Source organism: Aspergillus wentii (genome assembly GCF_001890725.1).
Source record: "Aspergillus wentii DTO 134E9 unplaced genomic scaffold ASPWEscaffold_5, whole genome shotgun sequence".
Classification (NCBI taxonomy): Eukaryota; Fungi; Ascomycota; class Eurotiomycetes; order Eurotiales; family Aspergillaceae; genus Aspergillus; species Aspergillus wentii.
This window is the reverse complement of record NW_024467836.1, coordinates 436,088-461,238: the sequence shown is the minus strand read 5'-3', so window position 1 is coordinate 461,238 and position 25,151 is coordinate 436,088. Positions and strand designations below refer to the sequence as shown.

Genomic DNA, 25,151 nt, shown 5'->3' with positions numbered 1-25,151 from the left:
ATTAAAATATTCTTCTTCTCGAGCTTCTCTTTTCCTCTCCTCTCGCCTTTTCTTTTTCCTCTTTTCTCTCCACTAAAGCACCAAAGATCGATCTGTGGCGCTGCACAAAAAAAGTCCCGTCGTTCTCACGGGACCAACACAAAAAGGCTTTCCTTTCAGCCCATCGTTGCATTTTACTTTAATTACCGTTGCTTTCCTCGTTCCACCGACGCGTACCCCTCCTCTTCTCTGCTCTCCAGATCTTCTCTCTGACTCCCTTTTCATTTCGTCTTCTCGTGCCTGAAACCAACGCCGAGAAAGCACTCCGCCCGTCCTCTGCTGCGACGGTTCGCCAACGTTAACTTTCCACCTGCGCTCCTGGCGCAATCTCGCTCTGCAAGCCCCTGCCAGGAACTCACAGGGGCCGCTTGATAATTGGAACGATTAATATTCCGAGGCTCAACTGCCCGTCATGTCCTACAATCGTCTAGGTCAGTCGTCCGCTTATCTCTGCTGTTGTGCTTGTTGGTCGTTGCGCCGTTTCGCATCTCCGCATCAATTGCGACCTGAAACCGTAGTCGATGGGGATTGAGTTTCCGCGTCGCGCATGATTATTCTTCACGGAGTTTTTACTTTTCGAACCTACTGCATCTTTTTCTTCTTTTCTTCCTGATTTGATCGCTCAAAATCGCCTGGCGAACGCACGACTGACATTCAAGTGTAGGAGATCCCTATGGGGACGAAGAACATCGCTCTCCCATGATGAGCAACTATCGGAATGACCAAACACCCTCTCCGGGTCACCCATTGACTGGTTACCAACTATCTGATAACCCTTATGCTCCTCCGCGTCATTTGGAAATGCCTTCGACAGACCGACTGCTAGACCAGCCAACGGTAAGTTCCACCAGAATGAGTGAAGCAGTCAAGTACTGACTTCTGCGTTTGCCCAATTAGTACTCGGTAGAAGGTATTCACAACTCATACGGACACAATGAAGTCTATGAAGGCCACCCCGGCCACGAGTACTCCCTAAACCCCGAAGCCCATCATGACGCCTACTACACTCAACCTTACCAGCCCACGGTAACGCCACAGGAAGACTATGACATAGGCCAATACCATGAAACTCATCAGCCGGATGACCGTGTTCCGATTTTGCACCAGCCGGAAAACCCTTTTGGGCCGGATCCCTATGGTGATGAGTATGCAGAAGACTACCAGGATGATCCCACCATTGCACCCACTCCGAGTCCCGCTCCTTTGCGACGATGGAAGACAGTGAAGGAAGTGCAACTTTTTAACGGTAACCTTGTCTTGGACTGCCCAATCGCACCCAAACTTCTAAACCAGGTTCCTCACGCCGAGCCACCGGGTCGTGATGAGTTCACGCACATGCGTTATTCCGCCGCAACCTGTGACCCAAATGATTTCTTCGAGGAGCGCTTCACCCTGCGACAGAAACTCTTCGCGAAGCCCCGACACACGGAGCTTTTCATTGTCGTCACCATGTACAACGAGGATGACTTCCTCTTCGCCCGAACAATGATCGGTGTATTCAAGAACATTGAGTACATGTGCTCGCGGACAAGTAGCAAGACCTGGGGCAAGGATGCCTGGAAAAAGATTGTGGTTTGCGTCATTAGTGATGGTCGTGCGAAGATCAATCCACGTACCCGAGCTGTGCTGGCTGGTCTGGGTGTCTACCAAGATGGAATTGCAAAGCAGCAGGTCAATGGCAAGGATGTCACATCTCACATTTACGAGTACACCACTCAAATGGGTTTGGAGTTGAAGGGGCAGCAGGTTTCGGTCAAGCCCCGGTCTGGGCCCCCTGTTCAGATGATCTTTTGTCTGAAGGAGAAGAACCAGAAGAAGATCAACTCGCACCGTTGGTTCTTCTCGGGCTTTGGTCGTGTTTTGGAACCCAACATCTGTGTCCTTTTGGATGCAGGAACTAAGCCCGGAAAGGACTCCATCTATCACCTGTGGAAGGCATTCGATGTTGAGCCTATGTGTGGAGGAGCTTGCGGTGAAATCAAGGTCATGTTGTCTCACGGAAAGAAACTGCTCAACCCGCTGGTCGCTGGGCAGAACTTTGAGTACAAGCTGAGCAATATTCTGGACAAGCCGTTGGAATCGTCCTTTGGATTCATCACTGTGCTTCCCGGTGCCTTTTCCGCATACCGATACGTGGCTTTGCAGAACGACAAGAACGGTCAAGGTCCACTTGAGCGATATTTCCTTGGTGAGAAGATGCACGGTGCCAATGCCGGTATCTTCACTGCCAACATGTATCTGGCCGAGGATCGAATTCTGTGCTTTGAGATCGTTTCCAAGCGCAACTGCCGCTGGCTGCTGCAGTATGTCAAATCGTCGACAGGAGAGACCGATGTCCCGGACCGCATGGCGGAATTCATTCTTCAGCGTCGTCGGTGGTTGAACGGTAGTTTCTTTGCCGCCGTCTACGCTATTGCCCATTTCTACCAGATCTGGAGAAGCGACCATAGTGTTGGGCGAAAGATGGCGCTGATGCTTGAATTCGTTTACCAAACTGTTGCGATGCTGTTTGCTTGGTTTGGAATCGTAAGCTCATCCTGAATCCCTATCGAGTATCAACACTAACATCTCACAGGGCAACTTCTTCTTGGTTTTCCACATTCTAACAACGTACCTTGGTGACGCGCAACTACTCGGTACAACTGGTAAAGTGCTTGGTGTGGTTTTTGAATGGCTCTATCTCGCGACCTTGGTTACTTGCTTTGTTTTAGCTCTGGGTAACCGCCCCGGTGGATCGAACAAGTTCTACATGACCATGGTGTATTTCTGGATTGGTATCATGATCTACTTGGCATTTGCAGCAATCTTTGTGACGGTCAAATCGATCCAGACCGAAGTTTCGGAGGACAATTTCACCGTGGGCAAACTGTTTTCCAACTACCAGTTCTTCACGATCATCGTTTCCATTGGTTCAACGTATGTCATGTGGTTTGTGGCATCTTTGATCTTCCTCGACCCATGGCACATGTTTACTTCGGTAAGTCTCCTATTTTTGTGAAACCGGATATCATTCTAACTTCCACAGTTCATCCAATACATCCTGCTCACTCCAACCTATATCAACGTGCTGAACATCTACGCCTTCTGTAACACTCATGACATTACATGGGGTACCAAGGGAGATGACAAGGCAGAAAAGCTGCCCTCGGCCAACCTGAAGCCCGGCGGCAAGGTTGATGTCAACATCCCCCAGGACGATGGCGACCTGAACGCGCAGTATGAAGCCGAATTGGCGACATTCGCCACCAAGCCGCCCAAGGAGGTTGAGATCATTTCCGAAGAAGACAAGCAAGCCGACTACTACAAGGGATTTCGAAGTGCAGTCGTGTTGGCGTGGGTATTCTGCAACTTCGCCCTGGGAGCCGTTGTGTTGAGCGCAGCGGGTCTGGAACAGTTTGGTGGCAAGGACAACGATAGCACACAAAACAAGCGCGCCTCTATCTACATGGGTGTTGTCCTGTGGAGTGTGGCAGTTCTCTCTATGATCAAATTCTGCGGTGCGATGTGGTATTTGGTTGTACGAATGGTAAGCTTGCTCGTCCATTGGCCAAATTAATCAATTACTAACTTCTTCCAGTTCCGTGGTGTTTAATTCGGCATTTGAGGTGTCTTTTCTTTTGTCTATCTGTTCCGGCATGCTCTTTCGACTTTCCATACTGATGTATGGATTCGACCACTGCTGGATCAGTCTGGTATGATATGGTATGATGAAAACAATGTCTCATGAATCCTGACGTTTGCGAAGTCATTGGTGACTTCATATGTTTTTTGATGTGTTTTGACTGGCTTGTACACAGTATGTCTACTTAGAGTGTTTGTAATGTACCATGTAGATACAATGCTTGATTTAATGACTTAGATTGTTCATTTCCATGTCTGCCTTGAACATGTTAGCTGTAGATGGTGGTGGTGTTTCTATTTTTATTTATTTCCGGCTCTGGTTTATAAAGCATATTTAAAAGAAAATATCCATCAGCGAATCAGATTCCTATCCGATTCCAACTGCAGCATCATTGGTCTAGTGGTAGAATTCATCGTTGCCATCGATGAGGCCCGTGTTCGATTCACGGATGATGCATTCTTTTTTGATTTTCTTTTTATCCCTAGCTATTCTACATCGATTGCATTCATTTTTATCCAATTGATTGATAAATGACATATTATAACTACCTACTATTTGAGAAGACTATCCAGTCTGGTTCTTTGAATGCACACATAATCCTATCCCCCCCAATACGAGCATCAACCCAAGCCATGTCTCCTTCGCGATGACCTTTTTCTCGACATACCACTCCCCCAAGACGGTGAAAAGGAACGCACTTGAATTGGCGAGGGGGACTGTAAGGGAGAGTTCTGAAGATGGAAAAGTTAGCCACCTCAATCTATAATCGAAGGCATATGCATATGCGTATTTATGCAGGGTGAAAAGCGGCGACATACCGTGCTTCCCAACCAGCAGGAAAAACCAAATACTCCCCGTCAGATTGATGATCAGGGGAATTGAATACGCGGGCGTGCGGAGGAGGTTCACGACCGTCCAGAATATCGTGATGGCTTTTGTCTTTAGCCAGGATGATTGTGGGGTTTGTTTCATCCATGCTGGTGTTGGTGTTGTAGACTGGTTTGCCCCGGAGAGTGGTTGGTCGACTTCATCTTCCGTGTTACTGTCCTTGTCGCTGTCGTCGTGATGCTGCGGTTGTAATTCCTGCTCTTCGCCTTCGGGTTCGGTCGCTAGGGGTTGTTGTCCTTGCTCGTGTTGTTCTCGCTGCTGATGTTCTTCTTGTCGTGCGTTAAAGTCGGCCGCGGCGCGACGGATAAAGGGGGTCGTGAAGCCCCATGCGACGCCGACGAGGAGGAAGGAGAGGACGTAGTTGAAGATTGGGGGCTTATCCGCGACGCTGTCGTCGGGATCCATTTTGTGGGATTGGATGAAGTCAATTGGTGGATTGGGGTGTTGTTGGAAAGGTATGGAGGAGTGTTGGTTGAGGTGGAGTTGCAGTTGGAGATGGCATCATGTGGAGAGGCTGATAAGATGGGGGCGGTAAAGCGTAAGCAGCATCTCGACGCTCAACAAAATCAATTTTCCTTTATATTATATCATTCAAAGGAGTTGGAATCCAAATAAAATGGTCTCAGGAAGAAAGAAAGCATTTACAAAACGATCCCGCTCAGGCTGTCGAACATGTCGGTTAGTCGTTATATATCCTAGCCGTCTCCGCATACTAACGCTATCCAGAACACGACGTATCAAATGCGACGAAACACCTGGTTCTTGTCGAAACTGCACATCTGCAGGCTGGAAATGCGATGGCTATAGCACAAATCGACCAGTCCCAGGGAACCAAAGCCATGATACACCCTCACTCTCTCTATATCGTATAGACAAGAGCATACCCGGCGAAACCACAGACGAGAGAAGAGGCTTTGCCTTCTTTCAACAATGGACCATCCCCAACATGACGGGCTTTTTCGACTGTCGTCTATGGAGCGATCTGATTCTCCCAATGTGCCATTCAGAAAAAGCAGTCAACTATGCCGTGGTGGGATTGAGTGCACTGCATGAGGAGCTGGAGGTGAGAGGGGTGCCACTCTCGCGGGAAGATCTGAGCAGCCATGGCCATCGATTCGCTCTCGAGCAGTATGGACGGTCTTTGTCTGCTTTGAATATACGTCGTCACTCGCGAGATCCGAAATTGTGCGAGGTGGTCTTGACGTGCTGTCTTTTGTTTGTGATGCTGGAGTTGACTCGAGGTCAATATGATTTGGCCTTTATGCACGTTCGACAAGGACTCTTGATCATTCAGGATAAGTCACGGGATTCATCTTCGTCTATCTGGACATTGAGGTCTGATGATGTTGAGATTTCTCTAGCACAAACCATGGCACGGCTCGATGCCCAGTCTGTCTTTTTTGGCATCGAGGCACCTCGCCTCAATCTCTATCCCGGTGAAACGGGCCAAATCGAGGGTGCCGATGACTTTCAGACACTAAGTGATGCACGAAGAGGGTTTGACGTCTTGTTATCCAGCGCCACCCACTTCTTAAATGCCGTCAATTCACTCCCTTCTGAAGAGCGTCTATCTTGTCATCACCCCGACCTAGGAGAAAGGCAGCTGCACCTTCGCATCCAACTGGAGGAGTACATGGTGCGACTACAACGGTCAAAGATACAGCTAAAAGGGAATAAAGAGCAGCGAGGAATCGACCTGATTCACCTCCACGAGAAGACTTTATCGATCCTACTAGAAACCAGTCTTACTGGCACCGAGGAACCAAATTATGATATCTATACCGACGACTTCAAGAATATCCTGGCGTCATGCGTGCGGATCGCTCAGAGCTTCTGGGAGGATGGCCCAGCCCGACCAACCCTCGTACTTGACATGGGAATCATTCCACCATTATTGCTCGCATGTGATAAATGTTGTGACTCGAGAATGCGACAGCAGGGACTGAGGCTTCTCGAGGCATGGCCACATCGCGAGGGGCCGTGGGATTCTAGGTTGATTGTTATTATACTGAAGCAGATCATCTCCATTGAGGACGAAGCTGCAAATTCGGAATCAGGAGTACAAGATGCATTTCTCCATGTTGAAGATGACCAGACACATGCGGTCCTTACTTATCGAATAAAAGAGACAGGAAGAATAGAGAAACGAATTAAACTTGATTACAGCTAGGGCTGTATATCATCAACATAGAAAGACGGCATATACACCAATCCAACATCGAAGCCAATCACCACGAGATGGAAACGCCGGAAGAAACTTGGAATGGTACCATATCTGACTGGCAGGTCGTGTTGGCAGAAGGAAGCTGACCACTGAAATAGGCTTGAATATTCTCAGTCAAACATTCTGATGCACTGACGATAGCAGTGTGCTACGACATGGCCATTAGCGAGTTGATATACAAATGGATAAAAAGACTTACTCCAACCGAGTCCTGAGTCAGAACGACAGACCCCGAGAAAACTTTTGACATCTTATGAGCACTGCAAATTGTTAGCATGAATAGTCCTCATCCGGGAAAGAGAATACTCTTACTTTCGACTCGGAGCAACAGGATCAATCTTCTGAGTGACAAACAAGATTGGGAAACTCGTGTTTCTGCGCAAAAGGATGGATTCTGTTTGTGGTTAGAATGCACAATCCTGCCATATATCACGATGATATCACAAACCTTCGAGCCTTGCACTCTTTGGTGGCTCAACATCCAACGATCTACAAGCGACACCCAGAGCATTCGTCGGCCAGACCTCTCCAAAATACCGACTCTGCTTCGTCAACGTCTCGACATAATCCCGATATTGACTGAGATTGGTGAACTTGTGACTACCAATCCCATCCACACACCTTATCAATGTGTTAACGTCAACAGTACTTCCGGCTGTTCCATTATTGCACGGGTTAGCTGGAATAGACCATCCGGCCACAGCATTCATGTAGGCCGTCGCGTTCCCTCGCTCTAGACCAGAGAGAACATCAGCCAGCTGAGGGAAGTATGTGACCGGGATGTATAATGCCTGAAGAGCGAGCTGCTTCAGATCCGAATAAGTGGCAAGCAGGGGAAGATCACAAGCCGCAGAACTAAGAACCGGCTTAGGATTCTCCTTCAAGTCCGCCAATATCGCATCAAACCGACTAGTGATATCCCGAACCGAAGGACCCCAGAACGAACAATTCTTCGGCCCTCCTTGGTAACAATTCTGGACAAACGAGTTAAGCGATTTGTCTGTATCATGCAGGTTCTCTTTCCACCCCAGCTCATAATAATCGGCTGGATCCACGACCCCGTCAAGGATCATCCTTCCTACATGGTCGGGAAAGCGATGTGCAAACGTCGCTCCCAGCACGGTACCATAGCTAGCCCCATAGTAGGCGAGTTTCGCATCCTCCTTTGGCTTCCCTGCAACCACTTGCTCCGCCTTGATATACGTGAACAAATCCTCCGCCACGGCGGGCGTGCTGATAAAAGAGGCATTTCCTCTCGATCCTCCCACTACCGGGGTACACGCCTCCCCGAATAGCTCTGCGGAGTAGAATTGCCTCTGCAGAGCGGTGGATGAAGCGTTGGAGGTTTCTGGGTAGAGCAGTTTCTCGAATTGAGCTCTTTTCTCAGGATGGCCGGGCCAGCAGTCCACGGTTGGTCCACTATGTCCGACACCACGAGGATCGAAACCGATGATGTTGTGCTGAGGACCGGTGATTTGGGTCAAAGAAGATATGAGAGAAGGGTCTGCTCCTGGACCTCCTGGGCCACCTGCCCATTGTTAGTTTTTTTAGCCGCTAGAGAAAGGGAATGATCATACCTGGGTTTATGACTATGTTCTGAGTATCTTTGGTGATGTTTTTCGCAGGATACTTGATAAAGGCAATTGCGGTAGATCCTAGACTGACATCGCCATAATCCAGAGGGACTTGTAGTCTGGTGCAGGTGAAATTATTGAAACAAGGAGCCCAACTGACATTTGTCGAGGGAGTAATTCTATCCCAATTATATATCATTTTACTAGATGTACTCGTGACTGGACTAGACGCAACAGTCGATAGAAGTGACAGAAAGACTGCCCAATGGCCTGTAGACAAGGACTTCATGATAAAAGACGAGAGATGGGTATGGTTGAATATGACTGAACTGAATGATTGATTCAACTTGGACAGGTATTTAAAGGTATTTATATTCAATTGATATAGAGCTGCCTGCAATCTGTTGTTGGTGATGCTGGCAGTGCATCCAAGTCCCGCCCTCTGACTGGCTCCTTCGTCTATCTCGCGATGTTTATAGATCAGTCCACTTTGACACGATTGGCTCGCTCGACTATGTTCAGCAAAGATAGATTTGCTAATGCATATAACTTGTATTCATAATACTCTTCATAATAAGTGTACTATCCAGATTAATAATGAATAAGTAATTATGACAATCTCGGATTTAATAGACTCAAAATTAAGTCGACGGAAATCCGGGGTTTGCATCGCAGTCAAACAAGACAAACAGATCCACTCTATAGACTGAGGTGTATGTATATAAGTTAGTTCGCCCCTCGTGCTCTGTCGATCATTCAATTGAAATAATTCCTCTTATTCTCTGAATCTGAAATAATCATACCATTCGCAATGACTGCATTGAATAAACTGGCCGGGTTTGACCTCATCCAGACCAACTACAAGCATGTCGGCGATCATGGCATCCGAGCTGATCTTCTAGTGCCTCAAACCCCTGTTCCTGGCAAGAGGCCGGTTATTGTCCGGTTCCATGGGGGCGGATTGGTCAGCGATCTGAGCGCATGAATTTACCTTGCATATAAGTTGCTAATGGATGAAGTAGATGACCGGAGACTCACTTTTCCTCGATTGGCTCCCTGAATGGCTTCTTGAGCTCGCCGCCAAACACAATGCCGTGATCATCTCCCCCAACTACCGACTCCTTCCCGAAGCAACTAGTCTTGAACTCTTTGACGACATCGAGGATTTCTGGTCTTGGCTTCATTCGTCTGCTGTGACGGACTTGCTTGCGTCTCAATCTACCCCGACAGAACTCGACCTCGACCGAGTCCTCACGACCGGCGACTCGGCTGGCGGTTTGCTGAGCGTATGCGTTGCACTGGCTCACCCAGATGAAATCCGCGCCGCAACAGCCGCATACCCCTGCATCGACATGGGCTCGCCTCATTTCCGAGAACCCAGGACCACGCCCATCTTCGACCAGATCTTCAGCCACGACGCGGTCGAGGAACATCTGGCTCAGATGAAACCCGGGGACATTGTGAGCAGTTCACCAATACCCATGCGCCTCCCGCTCATGTTTTCGGCCGCGCAGAATGGAGATCTGCATCGCTTTTATGAACGCAACACGGAAGCCGACCCGCGTCGGGAACTGCGGTATCCGTTTGAGAGGCTGGATCAGCCTGGGGTGCGGATTCCGCGGGGTGGGATTTCCATCTTCCATGGGATTCAGGATAGTGTTGTTCCTGTGGATGGGAGTGAGAAGTTTGTTGCGAAGGCGAGGGGGGCTTTTAAGGGGCAGCCTGGGGGTGATAATATTGTGTTGACTTTGAGGGATGGGGAGCATGGGTTTGATAATGGGGTTCATTTGGATGAGTGGGTGGGAGAGGCTATTGCGGTGGCTGTTGAGAGCTGGTTGGAGTGATATGATTTTATAAGAATATGTACATAGTATGATAAACGAATCGGCTATTATCAGACGGGTTTAATGAGTAGTTGGGGCGAGTTCAACATCAGTTGCCGTAGCCGTTTTATGGGGGCATTCAAAATCGCCGCCTAGATTATTAGCCAGGATGCATAATTTTGGGAAGAGGCATACCACCATCGCCAGCATATTCTTGAATCAGGCCATGTTTTCCAAGTTGATATAATGTGGTAAAGAGCTGAGCCAGTGCAATGAAGAACGGCATATACTGGCCGGGACTGCTCAAGTCGTAAACACCGGAGATATGATTCCACTTGATAGCCAACTCGACGTAGGCAATGACGCCGGCGTTGATCACAAACTCAAGCGATCCTGTTGCCATTTCATGATCTTCGTCGACCTGTTGTCCGTATATTATCCGGAGGACGGTGAGCGTAAACAGCCCTTGATCTGTCAGCGGCTTTCACACACAGGAATTGACACTTACAGGACATGTAGTAAATAATGCCCGGTGCAGCACCCACGATCGTGATGACAATAAAAGCCTGATTGAGCTTCCGAAACCAATGCCAGATACTAACCTTGGCAAAGAAAAAGGCATAATCATCCACGCACGATCTCGGGAGCATATCCATACCGCGAAACCAGAACCAAGCAGATAGAGCCAACAGGCAGATCAGCTCGCCCAGATAGACGAAAATGGTCATTGGCTGTTTCCAAAATGGTACTCGACAAGCGCCATGATGGGCGACCAGCAGACTCAGCATGATGAAGACTTCGACGGCTTCGATCTCGCGGTGCTCAATTAGTCGGAAGAGTACTATTCCTGTTGCTAGGACGAAGAGGACTACTCCTTGGCCGATACTATCAGGGATGGGGAGAATGGCACTGGATAGTCCAGAAATCTGTGCGGTGAACATTTGAAGATATAGACCGAGTCGAATCCCTAGACCGTAGAGATCTGGATTGCCCTCGATAGGGCATGATGTTGCTGCTCGCTGTGCGAGTTCGACGACTGTTGCATTCATTTCGTATTCTGGCTTGTCTTGTCAGATTTCATTTCTCGAATAGTTACGAGTTTATATTCTTAATCCAGCTTGACGGTGCTTATCGGCAAGGATCAGGCGATCTCGTATTCCAGGCGCTCGTATTCAGGTCCAGACCTGTCCGGGGTGTCTTGGATAGCCTCAAATAATATAAATGCAATCGATGATTGGTGACAGGAAGCGAGAAGAGCAGGATACGAGTCAGCCTTGTCCTTGTACCCTGCAGTCTGTCGGGATATAAATCTACAGCCGAGTTCAGATATCCCTGATCATATCACTCAATGGCTTCATGTTCCTGGAAAGGCAATGCTGATCTGTACGGTGTTGGAGTCCGCGTTGGTCTCTACGCCCAATGGGTTGCAACGCTGGTGGTGACTCTCTTCAACACCGAAGAAGAAGAAACCTTTCGAATTGTGAATCTCCTCATCCAATCCTCCCTTTTTCTCGGTCTGTGTCAACAAGCAACCGAACTGACCAAAGTCATCGAGCCGGTCATCACGCTGTTTCTGCTCTGCGGATCTCTCTCCAGCCTCACCGGCGATGGCATCACCCATTTCAGCCATGTCTCTGGTATCTTCCGAATCACTTTCTATCTGGCTCTCACGTCCTACAGTTGCTGGTTCTGGTTCATCGGCGTGGATCGCATGAGGAATCCAGCCTGCGATGAGATAGCATTCTTCGGACATTCTTTGATCAGCGGCTGGTTTCGATCTCTAGCAAAGACACTGTCCATCATCGGATTGATCGCCTGCGTCTGTCTAATCGGGATCAGTGCTGTCGCTGTCATGCGCCGCTTTCGCAATGGATTCGAAGCGTCTTTTGCTGCTTCACGACCGAAACGCGGTCGGGTGGAAATCAGTCTGCTGTTCTTTTCCATCGGGCTGATCATCTTCTCCATCTGGATCATCGAGTATTTGATCCGTGTCAATCAAGTCACTGGATTGTCGGACTTTGAGTCTGCAGGACAGTTGATTCCGCTGTTGATTGGGGGCATGTCGTGTCTGAGTGTAATGTGGAATGTGTTGGTGGGAGGGATGTTGTGGAGGCGAAGATGTTGCTTTTTGTTCAACTGGCATTTGTAATTCATCGATTATATTAATTATGATATCGAGATCGACAATCAATAACTGTGATAATATCGATCGATAATAATCAAATGATCTCCTGCAGCTCGAGCGGGGTTTTTCTCCGCGGACTTCATCGCATCTCCAACTTTCTTTAAATCCATCCCTTCTTCCTCCTTTCATCTCTTCATCTCATTCCGTCGTCTTCTTCATCTCATCCTATTTTATCATCATGAATATTGAAAATCTCCGCACCATCTCCGCCCATAATCTCCGCACCTTTCGTCGCCATTATGTCTCTGAGATCTCCGGTTCTTTAGGCGATCTAGGGACCTTTCTTCCCCTCGCCATCACTCTCGCCATCAACGGAACCGTTTCTTTATCCAGCACGCTCATTTTCTCTGGCATCTTCAATATCCTGACTGGTCTACTCTTTGGAATCCCCCTTCCTGTTCAGCCTATGAAGGCTATTGCTGCCGTTGCCATCGCCCGATCCTTTTCTCCAGGAACCATCGCTGCAGCGGGTTTCTTCGTCGCCATTTGCGTCTTCATCTTCAGCGTGACGGGGCTCTTGCGGTGGTTTGCCAATGCCATCCCTATTCCTGTCGTCAAGGGTATCCAAGTTGGAGCTGGCCTCTCCCTCATCATCGCATCGGGAGGGAATATCCTCTCCTCGCTCAAATGGGTGAATCCATCTTGGGCAGATAACTTGATCTGGGCCATTGCGGCCTTTGTCTTTCTCATTTCCACCAACGTCTATCGAAATGTCCCTTATGCCTTACTGGTGTTTATTCTCGGTTTGATCTTTGCCATCGCCCGCTCCGCTGTGTCTGCCAGCCTGCCCTCTTTCGAGTTCTGGCATCCATGGCTTGTTATCCCCAGACCGCATGATTGGGTCGTTGGTGGACTTGACGCAGGTATCGGCCAGCTCCCTCTCACCACGCTCAACTCCGTCGTGGCGGTCGTGTATCTGGCAAGTGATCTACTTCCGAATGTCCCCACGCCGACCGTCACTGCTGTTGGCTTGAGCGTGGCCGGAATGAACCTGATAGGCTGTTGGTTCGGGGCTATGCCTGTATGCCACGGTTCCGGAGGACTAGCAGCTCAGTACCGATTTGGTGCTCGTTCGGGTGCAAGTGTGGTCTTTCTAGGAGCGTTGAAGCTGATTATTGGTATTTTCTTTGGCGAGTCGTTGGTCGGTCTGTTGAAACTGTTCCCTGCGGCTTTCCTGGGAATCATGGTCATCGCTGCTGGACTGGAGCTAGCCAGCGTCGGGGAGAGTCTGAATACCTCAGGAGCGAGGGATAGCGGAAAGCATGGATCTGAAATCATTGGCGAGGGAAGCCAGGAGATTGGACCCGTGTTTAGTGACGATGAGCGAAAGAAGAGATGGACGGTGATAATGGTCACCGTGGGCTTTCTCGTTGGGTTTAAGAACGATGCCATCGGGTTTGTGGCCGGGATTCTGTGTCACTGGGCTTACCAATTACCATACATTGTCGATGGGGTGAGAGAGCGATGGAGCCAGGGAAGAATCCGGGTATAGTTAATTGATCTCCATCAAAGATGCTACACCAGTACGACTTACGACAGCATGACAGTATAGTGATAGTTTATTATATATTTATATTCATAATCCCCCTGATCTAGAGAGTAACCTCAGACATATCTACATCCGACAACCGCCTCAACCTCGCCCCCGTATTGGGATCTTCATACTCCCTCTCCTCCCCCTTCGTCTTCGTATATCCATTCCGATCCACCCTTCCCCGATACCGTCGCGGCACTCCATCCGAATCATAATCCCTAGACTGATCGTAAACTCCTAAACGCGGATTGTAAGTCCTAGCACCAAAAGGGGAACCGGTATCGTACGTCCTTCGTCCAACCTCATCCTCACCCCCATCCCACGATACCCCCGCCGCACTCCCATATGCGCTCCCCGCGTCAAGAGCCGTCGACCCGGTTGTCTTTTCCTCGTCTAGATCGGTGATGCGCTTGATCCCGCCTGCCGAGGTCGTGCCTGTTGGGGCTGGGAGGAGCTGTTCCTGGCCTGTGCGGTCGTAGCGTCGTTCTTCGATGATGGCGGGCTGGCCTAGGTCTTGACGGGCGGTGCGCACGATGGTCGTACCGTCCGGGTTGGTCAGAGAGGTGGTTGTGTAGCGATGGCCAGTGGTCGTCGTGCCATCTGTGGTGTTGCTGATGGAGCTGTAGGAATAGGAGGAACTGCTGTAGCTGTCAGACATGGTGAGCTGCTTCGTCGTGAATTCTTGTTAAGCCGTATCGTAAATCGTGACTTGAATATCTTTAGCTCTTCGTTCGTAAATCATGTTTTGGCGATTTATATACCACCAGTGGCAACCATGATCCCATCTGACATCATTTCTCCGCCTCCACATATACCAGCGGCAATAACCCTGAGGCAAAAAGATTGAGGTTGAGATAGCTGGTGGTCGAACGAGAAGTCAGCGGCCATATCCGTCCATGGCGAAGTCTGATGCAATTTAGGGTCGTTCTGCGGTCGAGACTTGGAGGGTCGGTCTGGGGGTGAACCTTTCTGGTGGGTTTCCAATATTATTCGATACTGATAAGGGTAATATGTGATGATAAATGATGATGCTGTTGATGGTGTCTATCTTGGAATGAAGCTATTGTAAGCACGCATGTCATTGGCTGCGTGGTCTATATCACTGATAAACCCCACCTTGATATCTTCATTTTCTCCCCGCACTCACCCATCTTCCCTCTCCCTTCTTCATCTCTCACTCAACACCACCGCTAAAACAACCATGGCAGGCCTCACCCCCTCCCAACTCGCCTCCTTCCAGGAAAACGGCTACCTTATCATCCCAGACTACCTAACCCCGGAAGAAGTCACCTCTCTCCTCACCGAAACCGACTCCCTCCTCGACTCCTTTCCCCTCGAATCTCACCCTCTAACGCAATTCACAACCGGCGATGATGAAGACTCCACCCAAGCCCACGTCGGCGACGACTACTTCCTCACCTCAGGCGACAAAGTCCGCTTCTTCTTTGAACCAGACGCCTTCTCAGCCACCCCCGACCCGGAAACCGGGAAACCGACCCTCCTCAAGCCGAAGAAGCTGAGTATTAACAAGATCGGACACGCACTGCACGCGCTCTCGCCGCCGTTCGAGAAAGTCAGTCTTTCAGAGCGAAATGCGGCCATCGCAAGCTCTCTGGGATTCCAGGATCCGCGGGTGTTGCAGAGTATGGTGATTTGCAAGCAGCCGTCGATTGGGGGCGCGGTGCCGGCGCATCGGGATTCGGAGTTTCTGTATACCAACCCGCCTTCGGCGGTGGGGTGGTGGTTTGCTCTGCAGGATGCGAGGCCGGGGAATGCGACGTTGGGGTTTTGGAAGGGTTCGCATCGGGGGAAGAAGGGCGGGGCGATTAAGAGGCGGTTTGTGAGGAAGGAGAATGGGCATGGGACGGAGTTTATTGAGAATGATGGGCCGGGTTTGCCGAGGGGGATGGAGGAGGAAGAGACGGAGGGACCGACTGAGGAGGAATTGGAGATTCTTGATATCACGGCTGGGTCGTTGGTGTTGATTCATGGGAATGTTTTGCATAAGAGCGAGAAGAACACTAGTCCTCGGAGTCGATATGCGTATACCTTTCATGTTATCGAGGGAGGTGAGGGGTGGGATTATGATGCGAGGAATTGGTTGCAGCCACCGGAGAATGGGGAGGGCTTTTCCAAGCTGAAGTGATGATGATGAACAAGTACATTCAAAGACAATGGAATGAATTGCGCTATACAATTATATTTACACACTGCATTTTTGGGTCGATTCCTGTAACCCCTAAACTCCATCCGAGGTATCCTAATAATGTATCATGTTGTCTAGAACAAACATTGCAATTGCTTTTTTGTCCGGCCTGGACTCTGCTTTGAGTAGTCCGGAGTGTGTCTGACTGAATCCGGATCGACTGCTTCATCATCCAAGCTGGGTTCGTTGACTGGGGATGCGCAGATGCCGTGTAGGTCGTTATGAAAACTCGCAAGTCTTATCACATTCACGACGCTCTCAGCATATCCAGCATGCCCTTGGTCTGACAGGCTTGGTGTGCCATTTCCACCTCATCCCGCACACGTTTGTGCAATCTCTCAACCATCTTATCAATCTTGGCCGACTGGCCCAAGTTGCCCGAGTAGATATCCAAAACATTCATAGCCACCTCGACGCTGAAATCCACCAGCCGCGGCTCGGTAATGTTCCTGTGTACCCACTGCAACACTGGCTGCAGAGTCACCTCGTCCCGGCCCTGGAGGGCCGCTCGGAGTGCAGAGCGATGGCGCAAGGCAGTCAAGAGTGTCAGCTGTGCCGTTTTGTCGTTTGAATTCAGGACCTGGTCCAAGGCAGCTGAGTAACGGGCCTTGCGAAGCTCGTACTCCCAGCTCTGTTCAGCCTTGCGCTTTTTCCTATCTTGTCCTTCAATCACAATGTCCACACCCTCACCAATGAAGTCCCGGCCACGCAGTCTCTTGTCCCAGCCCGATCCGCGCTGCTTATTTTGCTTGGCGACCTTTTTGTCATGCTCCTCCAGCTTACCCTCCAACAGGGCCTGCATTTCCTGTTTCCGTTCCTTCTCACGAATCTTCTGCTGTCCAGAGAGTCGGGTCTTGATCGACAAAAGGCCGGACTGCATACCGACCGCGATGTGCTTGTCTTCTTGAGCTGGGCCAGAGGTGATGGCGCGGAGAGAGAGGATAGGGGACGGGTACTTGGATCCAGACACAACGTTCCATCCAGTAGTCTCGAATACCTTCATGTGTCCATCGAGAGCACCACTGAGCAGTCTCTCTCCATTCGAGGCCAGAGCAAGCGAAGTCACTGTCTTCTGGTGGCTCTGAATCATATGCAAAGGCTTTCCGGCCACAATATCCAGCACTGCAATCTTGTTGTCGGCGGCCGCGAGCACCGTTGTGCCCGTCGGCATAGGCAGAACATTCTCGATCGCGGCACCCATCTTGAAAGTCATCGCAGATCGAGCCTCCACCCGAGGATCCCACAATCGCACTGTCCGATCGTAACTACCAGAAACCACCAAGCCCGAAGATGCCAGCGAGCCCGGCATGAATCCACCACTTCGCACATAGTCAGTGTGTCCTTGGAAAGTCCTAACACTGCTCTCGCTGGGAAGATCCCACAATCGAACGGTTCGGTCATCACTAGTCGTAAAAAGAGAGGTAGGGTCGCTAGGCGAGAACTTGGACACCCAGACGGGTTGCTTGTGTTCCTTCCATGTCTTCAAGATAGCACGAGATCCAACATCAAACACCTGCACCGCACCAGTATCATCACCAGTCACAACGACCCGACCGTCGGGACGAACGTCTGTGCCTCTGACTGTGTCATCGAACCGGGTGATTGTTCGGAGGAGTTTTCTTGTGCGGATGGAATAGATCTGAACGCGGGCGCCGGTGGTTATGGTGAAGACATCGGGAGGTTGGGTGAGGGAAGGAAAAGCGGAGGCGGAGGACGGAGCTGAAGGCTGAGTGATGAGATTGATGGGCCCGTTGGCCGGAGAGGGAATGAGAAGGGGATTCTTGAAGGTCTTCCAGTATTGCTGCTCTGGTGTCAAACGAGTCGAAGGCAGCGCGGGAAGCTTGACTTGTGGGAGGGGGACGACGGGGGCAGCCATGGCTGCAGTGGATTAAGTATTTTTTTTTCTTGAGATATGAAATAAATCGCACGAGCAGAATGATCTGTCAATGCAAGCGGCAGCTCATTCGCCCTGCGTGGCTGGCAGTGCAAAAGTTGATGGACGATGAAATTCGGATCTTGAAGTTTTTTGATAAAATCGCATCGGGAAAAGTCCACTATCGGCGATTCCCAATTGGGTAATAAATACCGCTAGTATTTGAGTTACAATACAAGATTGGTCCAGAATCAGCACGGTCAATGTTTAACTGACCTGATTTGACTGGAAACTATTCACTTGATAATTAACTCTCTATATCTATTCATTTATGTCCTTCATTATGTTTTGCCATAGAAGTGATTGAGCCTGTAAAGTTGAAAATTACAGAGCCAGCAATTGATTGGCTGAAATCGATAGTATGGGAAACGACCATCCTTAGAATGGCTAGTGAATGGCGTGAATGTGCTTTCATTGGAGCCTGGGGAGGTAAGACCCATACCTACCTTTCAAGTACTTCAGGTGAATGCTACTGCTACTGCTACTGCTAGTTAGGTAGCTATAAAGACCAGCATTTCTATTTACTGTGTATCTTGCTCGTCCTTCTTTCCACAAGTTCTCTAGGTCCTCAAGCAAGGAGAGCGGCAGCAATGTGCTCGCTCGACTCGACCTTTGCCCAAATTCCCCGAAAGAATCTCTGCTGAACTACGCCCCTGGTATTCTTTCCGAAAATGAAATCATGCAGGCACTTCAAAGCCTTGATCTGAGCGCTACAGTTAGTCTTTCAGACTCATCCGAGGGAGGTGAGTTTGTCGTTGAGAGCGAGCTGGATCTGACTTCGCGAGTCGATCAAAATATCTGTGATCCTGTGAGCAAACAGATTTCCAACATACTAAATATTCGATTCGGGGATAACCTGGTAATGACCCCAGCTACTACTCTTATTCGGATGTTACCATAATACGCTTTGCCAATGCCTAGGCACGTTCTAGGTCAGAAGGGCGTGTACTAGGCGTCAGAGCGTTTAAAACCTTTTGGACTATCCCCCTGGAGCGAAGGGGTGGGCTGGAACACCATATCGGTATGTTAATGATTGCAAGATGTATGAAAAATGACCGGAATAATATGGTTGACTCGATATCACACATGAGAGATCACGATATTTGTGAGATGTTCAGAAACCTATCTGTTCGATCTTTCTGCAGCACTTGATGGGCAAACCACGGAATTGAGCCGAAGAGAGACGGTTCTAACCCAACGAAATCTGCCTAAGGGTACAATTTCTTTCACTTTGCTTTTGTGGATGGTACATATCGGATGGCCGGGCTTCCGATGTTTTGTCGCCCAAGTTGTAGTTATCTTGCCATGCGGTGTGTGAATGATTTGGCTTAGAAAATACGTCAATTTGAAACATTGAAAGACTGCCAGCATAATTGGATTTTATTCTGGGACATACATACCGATGGTTGCTTCGTGGCGTAGATTCCGCAGGGCGCATAGCAACGCACGTGGCTCAGTGACTGACACTCGATCAGACATACCGGACGTTGACCAGCAACAAAGCAGAAAGTGAGGTGATGAAGATATGATTCTTATCGTAGCAGCCTTGAGTATAGCAACTGAAGAATTTGCTCAAGCCGAGGTATCGCCGCCAAGGAGTCGGATAAGCCGGTCTTAATATAGAAACCGGCCATAGCTTGAAGCCGTGAACTGCACAGGCAACAGAATTGATCCATTCATTCTGGTCAATTGAGACAATGGCTTATACGATTGATTGCCCTGAAATGATTCCAGGATTGCGATGGAGCCACTTCGCCTTGGAATGTACGGTGACAGGCTGACAGCGCAATAGGTGGATGCTTTGTCGTCTCCAACGTAGCTCTTGTTGTGGAGAACAACGACAGGGAGCTGCCCGGGAGCCAGAAAGCCTAGTCCGCCGATGATCAGAGAATTGATGCATGTTTTATGGGAAACTGGCTGCTTTTGAGAGCTTCAAGGGGGTTCTGGACGGTGCAAGAAGAGTTGGATGTAGGCCGAGTGGGACAATGGTGGCTGGGGGTGGATCGCAGACCGAGATAGGCAGCGGATATGGGGCGTCAGGCATTATTTTTTTTTCCTCCATTGAGACGCGCTTATGACACGAAGTGGAGCCTGTCGACTGACTCGAGGTGAAAATCATGTCAACGAGGGCTGAAGAGTAGGGAGGGTGCATTGTTTCGTGGTGTTGACTGCGATCAGATCCTGTTCTGGCAGCGGATGATGTTATAGAGCCAACAACGGTAACGGTATGTAACGGAGTGGATTTAATGAAGACGCGCATGCAGGAACACCCGATCCAGCCAATCAGCGGGCGGCAAAACACACTGCCAGCCACCAAACCCCAACCCCCCGATTAATACAGAGCGTATTGGTATGGTACGGTAACGCAACACCCCACCTGCAGCCCAGATCCATCCATCCTTATCGATAATTGTTGTGTTTCTCCTTCTCCCTTCCTCCAACTCCTCCTCTTCTTCTCCTCCTTCGACTCTGTTTTTCTTCTTCTTCCCCTGTCTCTATCCAGTCGCCCTGCTTCGCCGCAGGTTCCTTTCCTTTGCTTTCGTTGTGATTCATCTTGCATCTCTCTCGCCTATTCGTCCATCCTTTCCTTTCGCATCGGTCCCTCCCTTGTTCTCTCTTTTCCTCCTAGAGGCTTTGGTCGAGTCTCTTTGGATTCGTCCATCCTCTCCCACGGTTCATTCTTATCGTGTAATTTCATCCTCCATCATGACTGGTAGATTGTCCAATTTTTCCATGTCGCAGCTCAATCATGCTGCTGGCATCTTCGCCGACATGTCGGTCGATGGCCCCGCCATTGGGACTCTGGTCGCTATTGTCGACCGGGCGAAGAACTTGCCCAACAGAAAAACTATGGGGAAACAGAACCCCTACTGTGCGGCTCGACTGGGTAAAGAGGCAAGAAAGACAGAAACAGACTTGCGCGGTGGACAAACACCGAGATGGTAAATCACATCCCTTGTTTTGGATGGAAAGTCAAAAAGCTAACATCAGTATAGGGATTCTGAGCTTCGGTTTACAGTCCACGAGTCTCCAGACTACTTCAGGCTCAAGGTATCAGTGTTTAATGACGACAAGAAGACGGAGTTGATTGGAGAGACTTGGATCGATCTCGTTAAGGTGATTATCCCCGGAGGTGGACAAAGTGACTCGTGGCACCCGCTGCAATCCAAAGGAAGATATGCAGGAGAGGTGCGCATTGAAATGACCTATTACGATACACGCCCCGAGGATGAGGCTGTGATCGAACGACGCACCGGCCAGACGGCGGAGAAAATCCACGCCAAAGCCACAGCATTGGCATCAGCATCGGCACCAGCAATAGCCCCAGCATCAGCAACATCTGGCTCAACCAAAAGCTCGTCGTCATCGCTTTCAGGCCCCAGGCAATTGAAAGAGGTCAAGAGGCGGCCGCTACCATCTGATCCTGCTAGTTCGCTAGCTGCACGTCCTCCGCCTCCAGAAAAAGTCCCGTCAGCACCAGCCCCAACACAGCCTCTGCCCGCTAGGCCGACACTTCATGAGCCACCCACCGCACATGCTGCTGCGGATTATGCGCATCGACCCCGTAGCCATTCCGGGCTTCCAGAAGCTCAGCATGATATGTCAGCTCGCCCTATAAGGGGTTACGACGCCCCGAGTGATGTACCGAAAGAATTGCATCACCCTGCCCCAGTCCATCCTCCTGTAACGAAACGTTATACCCAAGATATTCATCATAGCTACCGTGAACCATCTGTCGAGGACTACGAGCCCCGTCCTGTTCAGCAACGACAACAGCCCGAGATTGAAAGCGTGCCGGCCGTCGACTATCGGTCTTCAAGACGAGAGCTTCCTCCGAGTAGAGAGCAGCATCCCTCAGAGCCCGTTGATATGATGTCAACAAGAAGCCCGTATGAAGCACCACCTCGCCAGAGTCCACGCCATAACTATCCTTTTGCGTCAACGGAGCAGTACGAATACAATCCCGAGCCGGCTGCGGTGCAGTATGGACAAGTCGCCAAATACTCGCCTCGGTCGTCCGGCAGCATGCACGAGTATCCTCCAGCTGAATACAGCCACCCCCAGCCAGAACCTAGCCGTCATTACCGTTCGCACAGCAATTCGCTTGTAAGCAACCATAGCCGCTTCCGCAACTCGGTGAGCCGTGACGATATGCATTCAGAGTACGCAACGATGCAGCCGCGCGTGGAAGACGAAGATGAAGACGGCCCTCCACCTCCACCTCCTGTCCATCGATCTGGCTTGGTGAAATCTAGTCAGCCGATGGTACCATCTCCAACACCATCCTATCAGGCTTACTCTCCAGAGTACGCGCCCTCCCCACGCGCTTCCAATGATCTCAGTTTATCCCAGTCTTCTTACTATGACGCAGAGCCGGGGCCGCTCCAAGACCCCCTACACACGGACGGCCCGCCCGTTCCGCCAAGTCTGGTGGCCGGGTATGATCCAGTGATCGCAGAGGAAGAAACGGATCGAGCCGTAAATGAACGACGAGCTAGCCGGGGAAGAAGCGTTTTGTTCGAAGATGATATCATTCTTCCTCCCCAGGTCCGTGATCCGTCCCCTGTGCCACCATACCCTGTGGAACGCGCGCCTTCGCCCTCGCCCGTGAACGAACATGCAGGTTCGATGGTCATCAGAAGAAAGCCGTCGGCAAGTCCTGATAACCGGATCGTTCCCCGACGGAAATCAGTCAGCCCACAGCCGCCACTAGTAGGAGAACGACCAGTGTCTAGCATTCCGTTCTCCCCGGACTCGTATGATACCTTTAACCCTAACGCCGCGCGGTCTGCTGTTATTCGCAATCCAGCTCCAGCATATGATACTCCGGCACAAGCGGCGCATGCAGCTATGCGGAGTGAAGCGGAAACGTCCAGAGAGCCGGTTCCAATCATTGATGATAATGGTCGAGAGATAGATCCTTCTGACCATCTTCCCTCGGATACCTGGGCGCCGGAACCCGAGAGGAAGACCAAAAAGCCTGGAGTGATTGTACGCTTTAAGAACTCTCCCACAAAGAGCAGTTCCGCCGTGAGCCCTCCAGCATCATCCTATCGAAGTGGGCCGCCCCGCGTAACCTTCAAGCCCCAGGTTGTTGATGGAGAGTCGTATCCTGGAGACCGTAACCGCTGGAGTCGCCCCCAGTCTTATACGCATCGGGGAGCCAGTCCCATGGACAGAACGCCCCCTCGGGACCACTACACTATTCGTGGACGTGAGACTTATAGTTATGGAAATGGACCAGTATATACCTCGCCAAACACAGGCCATCCTGCGAGATCACCTCGAGGGTCTGTGTCACCGATACCATCCCCGGGCTCTCGCTCTCCTGTGAATATGTACGCACCCGCCAACCCAGGGCCGCCCATTCCGTCCAAGGTGCCCATAACTCAACCGATGAATCAAAGTTATCCTGTGATGGCCAGCAACACTGGCATGGATGCTTTGAGCCGGGAGTTGAACACAATTGACATTGGATGTAGCAACCCGCAACGAGCAGTGCGCAAGTATGTCCCAAAAACAATTTCTACCGGCTATGCCATATGATTGCATGATGCATTGTTCTTTTTCTCTTTCGATATTTTTCTTCCTGATGTCTTTGATGTGGCCAAAGATTTATGCGCAATGGTTTCCAGATTGTTACAGATTGAAATGTTTTAAGGATGGCTTTTGGTAAGCACGGGATTGCATGGGAAGGATAAGTAAAACGCGGCGTTGGTTGGATTTGTTTTATATTCGGTTTCTCTTGTACACATAACTGGGAGACATGCCAGTACATTGTTTCGGGCTGGTCCATTGACCAGATTAAATGGAAGGAAAGGTAAAGAATGAATCAATTGTTTCAAAGGAAGTCAACTGTCTTGGTTGAAGGGTCTCAGCATGATACGTAGATATTGGTCAGTTCATTGTAGTCTATCGATATCGATCTTTGTATGATTACTTTGTTGGTATTTTCCCTGGACTCTGAAGATTTCCTTCTCTTCATATAAATATCTCTATCCTCTTCCACTCATCTGCCTTCAAATCATCTTTCAATCACATTACAACCATCGTCAACACAATACACAGAGAATCAGAATCAGAGAGAAAAGACAAAATGTCCCTCTCCCCACAACCCCCCAGTCCACGCTCAGACTACGACGACGACACCACCTACGAACCCTCATCCCCAGAAACCCACCACCCATCACCATCACCATCACCATCACCATCACCATCACCACCGCCCTCTTCATCCCCAGACGAACCAACCTGCGAATTCACCAACCCCTGCACCACTTCCTCATCCACCACCACAACCTCCTCCCCCAACACCCGCAAAGTCATCTCGCACATCTTTGGCCGCAACAAAACCGCGACCAAGCTCTTCCCCTCCCACATCTGGGTGCACTACTGTCGCAAGCATTACCAGCGCGCACGGTACCGCTCCGCGCAGTGGCCGTTTACGCAGTGCGAGCTGTTGATGGATTCATTGGGTAGAATGGAGGTTTGGGGCGGGGTGGAGTGTTTCGAGGTCGTACTTAGGAGGAGGGAGATTATGAGGGGCGAGGAGGGGGTTGGTTTGGATGGTGATGAAGCGATGCAGACGCCCTCGCCTACACCTACGCCTACATCTTCACCAGACGAGCATGAACACGAACACGAAAACGCCCATACCGACTCAGACTCAGACTCAGACTCAGAAGCAGAAGCAGAATCCTCAGAAACCGATGAATCACCAACACCCCCCAAACGCAAAAAACCAACCATAACGCCCTCCCCCGTCCCCGCGTGGCTGCGCGCAAAAGTTGGCCCCAACAAATCCTTCAACGACATCCGGGCCATCATCCACCGTATCCGGGGCGGTATGGAATATCAGAAGAAGCGGGGCGATGATAAAGCCGACATTCGGTTCCCGGATATTGAGATTCTGCCGACGTTTCGGGATTGGGTTGTTGGGGAGGTGGAGGGGGTGAGGTTGAAGGCGAGACGGGGGGAGATGGTGAGGATTGAGGAGGTTAAGAAGGGGAAGGGGAAGAAGAGGGTTTCGAGGGTTAGTAGGAGGGGCGCTGTGCAGAAGATTGGATAGGTGATTTGGTTGTTTTTTTTTCTTTTGTTCTTGCTTTCTTGCTTTCTTTTGGGG

The 25,151-nt window shown here is 50.1% G+C and overlaps 13 protein-coding genes and 1 non-coding gene across 14 annotated transcripts; 9 read left to right on the top strand and 5 right to left on the bottom strand.

Moving 5' to 3' along the window:
• Nucleotides 1–738: 738 nt before the first annotated feature.
• On the top strand, nt 739–3,595 carry chsA (chitin synthase class I; the record flags this gene model as incomplete). Its single annotated transcript, XM_040828369.1, has 4 exons — nt 739–876; nt 937–2,565; nt 2,615–3,016; nt 3,065–3,595. 4 exons carry the CDS (start codon nt 739–741, stop codon nt 3,593–3,595), a joined length of 2,700 nt encoding a protein of 899 aa, XP_040687493.1.
• A 443-nt stretch (nt 3,596–4,038) lies between these two features.
• Nucleotides 4,039–5,167, bottom strand: ASPWEDRAFT_41692 (uncharacterized protein). The gene is made up of 2 exons (XM_040835622.1): nt 4,480–5,167; nt 4,039–4,392 (listed from the first exon to the last, which is right to left on the bottom strand). Exons 1-2 carry the CDS (start codon nt 4,952–4,954, stop codon nt 4,226–4,228), a joined length of 642 nt encoding a protein of 213 aa, XP_040687492.1. The 5' UTR covers nt 4,955–5,167; the 3' UTR covers nt 4,039–4,225.
• ASPWEDRAFT_t156 lies at nt 4,047–4,117 on the top strand. The gene has a single exon. It is a non-coding gene; the product is annotated as a tRNA-Gly (tRNA).
• ASPWEDRAFT_157154 (Zn(II)2Cys6 transcription factor) lies at nt 5,166–6,719 on the top strand (the record flags this gene model as incomplete). Its single annotated transcript, XM_040829727.1, has 2 exons — nt 5,166–5,227; nt 5,276–6,719. The coding sequence occupies 2 exons, from the start codon at nt 5,166–5,168 to the stop codon at nt 6,717–6,719; spliced, it is 1,506 nt and encodes a 501-aa protein (XP_040687491.1).
• A 164-nt stretch (nt 6,720–6,883) lies between these two features.
• On the bottom strand, nt 6,884–8,636 carry ASPWEDRAFT_29011 (uncharacterized protein; the record flags this gene model as incomplete). Its single annotated transcript, XM_040833213.1, has 5 exons — nt 6,884–6,904; nt 6,973–7,033; nt 7,086–7,167; nt 7,222–8,301; nt 8,351–8,636. 5 exons carry the CDS (start codon nt 8,634–8,636, stop codon nt 6,884–6,886), a joined length of 1,530 nt encoding a protein of 509 aa, XP_040687490.1.
• A 351-nt stretch (nt 8,637–8,987) lies between these two features.
• On the top strand, nt 8,988–10,452 carry ASPWEDRAFT_41689 (uncharacterized protein). The gene has a single exon (XM_040835621.1). It carries the CDS (start codon nt 9,370–9,372, stop codon nt 10,189–10,191), a length of 822 nt encoding a protein of 273 aa, XP_040687489.1. The 5' UTR covers nt 8,988–9,369; the 3' UTR covers nt 10,192–10,452.
• ASPWEDRAFT_41688 (uncharacterized protein) lies at nt 9,949–11,135 on the bottom strand. Its single transcript, XM_040835620.1, has 3 exons — nt 10,679–11,135; nt 10,369–10,635; nt 9,949–10,322 (listed from the first exon to the last, which is right to left on the bottom strand). The coding sequence occupies exons 1-3, from the start codon at nt 11,109–11,111 to the stop codon at nt 10,252–10,254; spliced, it is 771 nt and encodes a 256-aa protein (XP_040687488.1). The 5' UTR covers nt 11,112–11,135; the 3' UTR covers nt 9,949–10,251.
• Nucleotides 11,136–11,518: 383 nt separating this feature from the next.
• On the top strand, nt 11,519–12,319 carry ASPWEDRAFT_173245 (uncharacterized protein; the record flags this gene model as incomplete). The annotated part of the gene is made up of 1 exon (XM_040831041.1): nt 11,519–12,319. One exon carries the CDS (start codon nt 11,519–11,521, stop codon nt 12,317–12,319), a length of 801 nt encoding a protein of 266 aa, XP_040687487.1.
• Nucleotides 12,320–12,533: 214 nt separating this feature from the next.
• ASPWEDRAFT_112466 (putative sulfate/molybdate transporter) lies at nt 12,534–13,847 on the top strand (the record flags this gene model as incomplete). The annotated part of the gene is made up of 1 exon (XM_040828327.1): nt 12,534–13,847. The coding sequence occupies one exon, from the start codon at nt 12,534–12,536 to the stop codon at nt 13,845–13,847; it is 1,314 nt and encodes a 437-aa protein (XP_040687486.1).
• A 50-nt stretch (nt 13,848–13,897) lies between these two features.
• Nucleotides 13,898–14,645, bottom strand: ASPWEDRAFT_546044 (uncharacterized protein). The gene has a single exon (XM_040838079.1). It carries the CDS (start codon nt 14,545–14,547, stop codon nt 13,948–13,950), a length of 600 nt encoding a protein of 199 aa, XP_040687485.1. The 5' UTR covers nt 14,548–14,645; the 3' UTR covers nt 13,898–13,947.
• A 445-nt stretch (nt 14,646–15,090) lies between these two features.
• Nucleotides 15,091–16,035, top strand: ASPWEDRAFT_29005 (phytanoyl-CoA dioxygenase family protein; the record flags this gene model as incomplete). The annotated part of the gene is made up of 1 exon (XM_040833211.1): nt 15,091–16,035. The coding sequence occupies one exon, from the start codon at nt 15,091–15,093 to the stop codon at nt 16,033–16,035; it is 945 nt and encodes a 314-aa protein (XP_040687484.1).
• A 151-nt stretch (nt 16,036–16,186) lies between these two features.
• ASPWEDRAFT_546121 (snoRNA-binding rRNA-processing protein UTP15) lies at nt 16,187–18,137 on the bottom strand. Its single transcript, XM_040838081.1, has one exon. The coding sequence runs from the start codon at nt 17,969–17,971 to the stop codon at nt 16,343–16,345; it is 1,629 nt and encodes a 542-aa protein (XP_040687483.1). The 5' UTR covers nt 17,972–18,137; the 3' UTR covers nt 16,187–16,342.
• Nucleotides 18,138–20,761: 2,624 nt separating this feature from the next.
• Nucleotides 20,762–23,575, top strand: ASPWEDRAFT_112486 (uncharacterized protein; the record flags this gene model as incomplete). The annotated part of the gene is made up of 3 exons (XM_040828331.1): nt 20,762–20,970; nt 21,025–23,051; nt 23,193–23,575. The coding sequence occupies 3 exons, from the start codon at nt 20,762–20,764 to the stop codon at nt 23,573–23,575; spliced, it is 2,619 nt and encodes an 872-aa protein (XP_040687482.1).
• A 550-nt stretch (nt 23,576–24,125) lies between these two features.
• ASPWEDRAFT_29002 (putative pathogenicity factor) lies at nt 24,126–25,097 on the top strand (the record flags this gene model as incomplete). The annotated part of the gene is made up of 1 exon (XM_040833210.1): nt 24,126–25,097. One exon carries the CDS (start codon nt 24,126–24,128, stop codon nt 25,095–25,097), a length of 972 nt encoding a protein of 323 aa, XP_040687481.1.
• Nucleotides 25,098–25,151: the final 54 nt, after the last annotated feature.

What these genes read in the sequence shown, in the direction of transcription:
- ASPWEDRAFT_41692 (XM_040835622.1), bottom strand. Translation starts at nt 4,954, where the DNA reads ATGGATCCCGACGACAGCGTCGCGGATAAGCCCCCAATCTTCAACTAC. An exon ending in CCTGCTGGTTGGGAAGCACG is followed by an intron (nt 4,393 to 4,479) that starts GTATGTCGCCGC and finishes TTCCATCTTCAG; the next exon opens with AACTCTCCCTTACAGTCCCC.
- ASPWEDRAFT_41689 (XM_040835621.1), top strand. Translation starts at nt 9,370, where the DNA reads ATGACCGGAGACTCACTTTTCCTCGATTGGCTCCCTGAATGGCTTCTT.
- ASPWEDRAFT_41688 (XM_040835620.1), bottom strand. Translation starts at nt 11,111, where the DNA reads ATGTTCACCGCACAGATTTCTGGACTATCCAGTGCCATTCTCCCCATC. An exon ending in CATTATTTACTACATGTCCT is followed by an intron (nt 10,636 to 10,678) that starts GTAAGTGTCAAT and finishes TGACAGATCAAG; the next exon opens with GGCTGTTTACGCTCACCGTC. An exon ending in TCAAGAATATGCTGGCGATG is followed by an intron (nt 10,323 to 10,368) that starts GTGGTATGCCTC and finishes CTAATAATCTAG; the next exon opens with GCGGCGATTTTGAATGCCCC.
- ASPWEDRAFT_546044 (XM_040838079.1), bottom strand. Translation starts at nt 14,547, where the DNA reads ATGTCTGACAGCTACAGCAGTTCCTCCTATTCCTACAGCTCCATCAGC.
- ASPWEDRAFT_546121 (XM_040838081.1), bottom strand. Translation starts at nt 17,971, where the DNA reads ATGGCTGCCCCCGTCGTCCCCCTCCCACAAGTCAAGCTTCCCGCGCTG.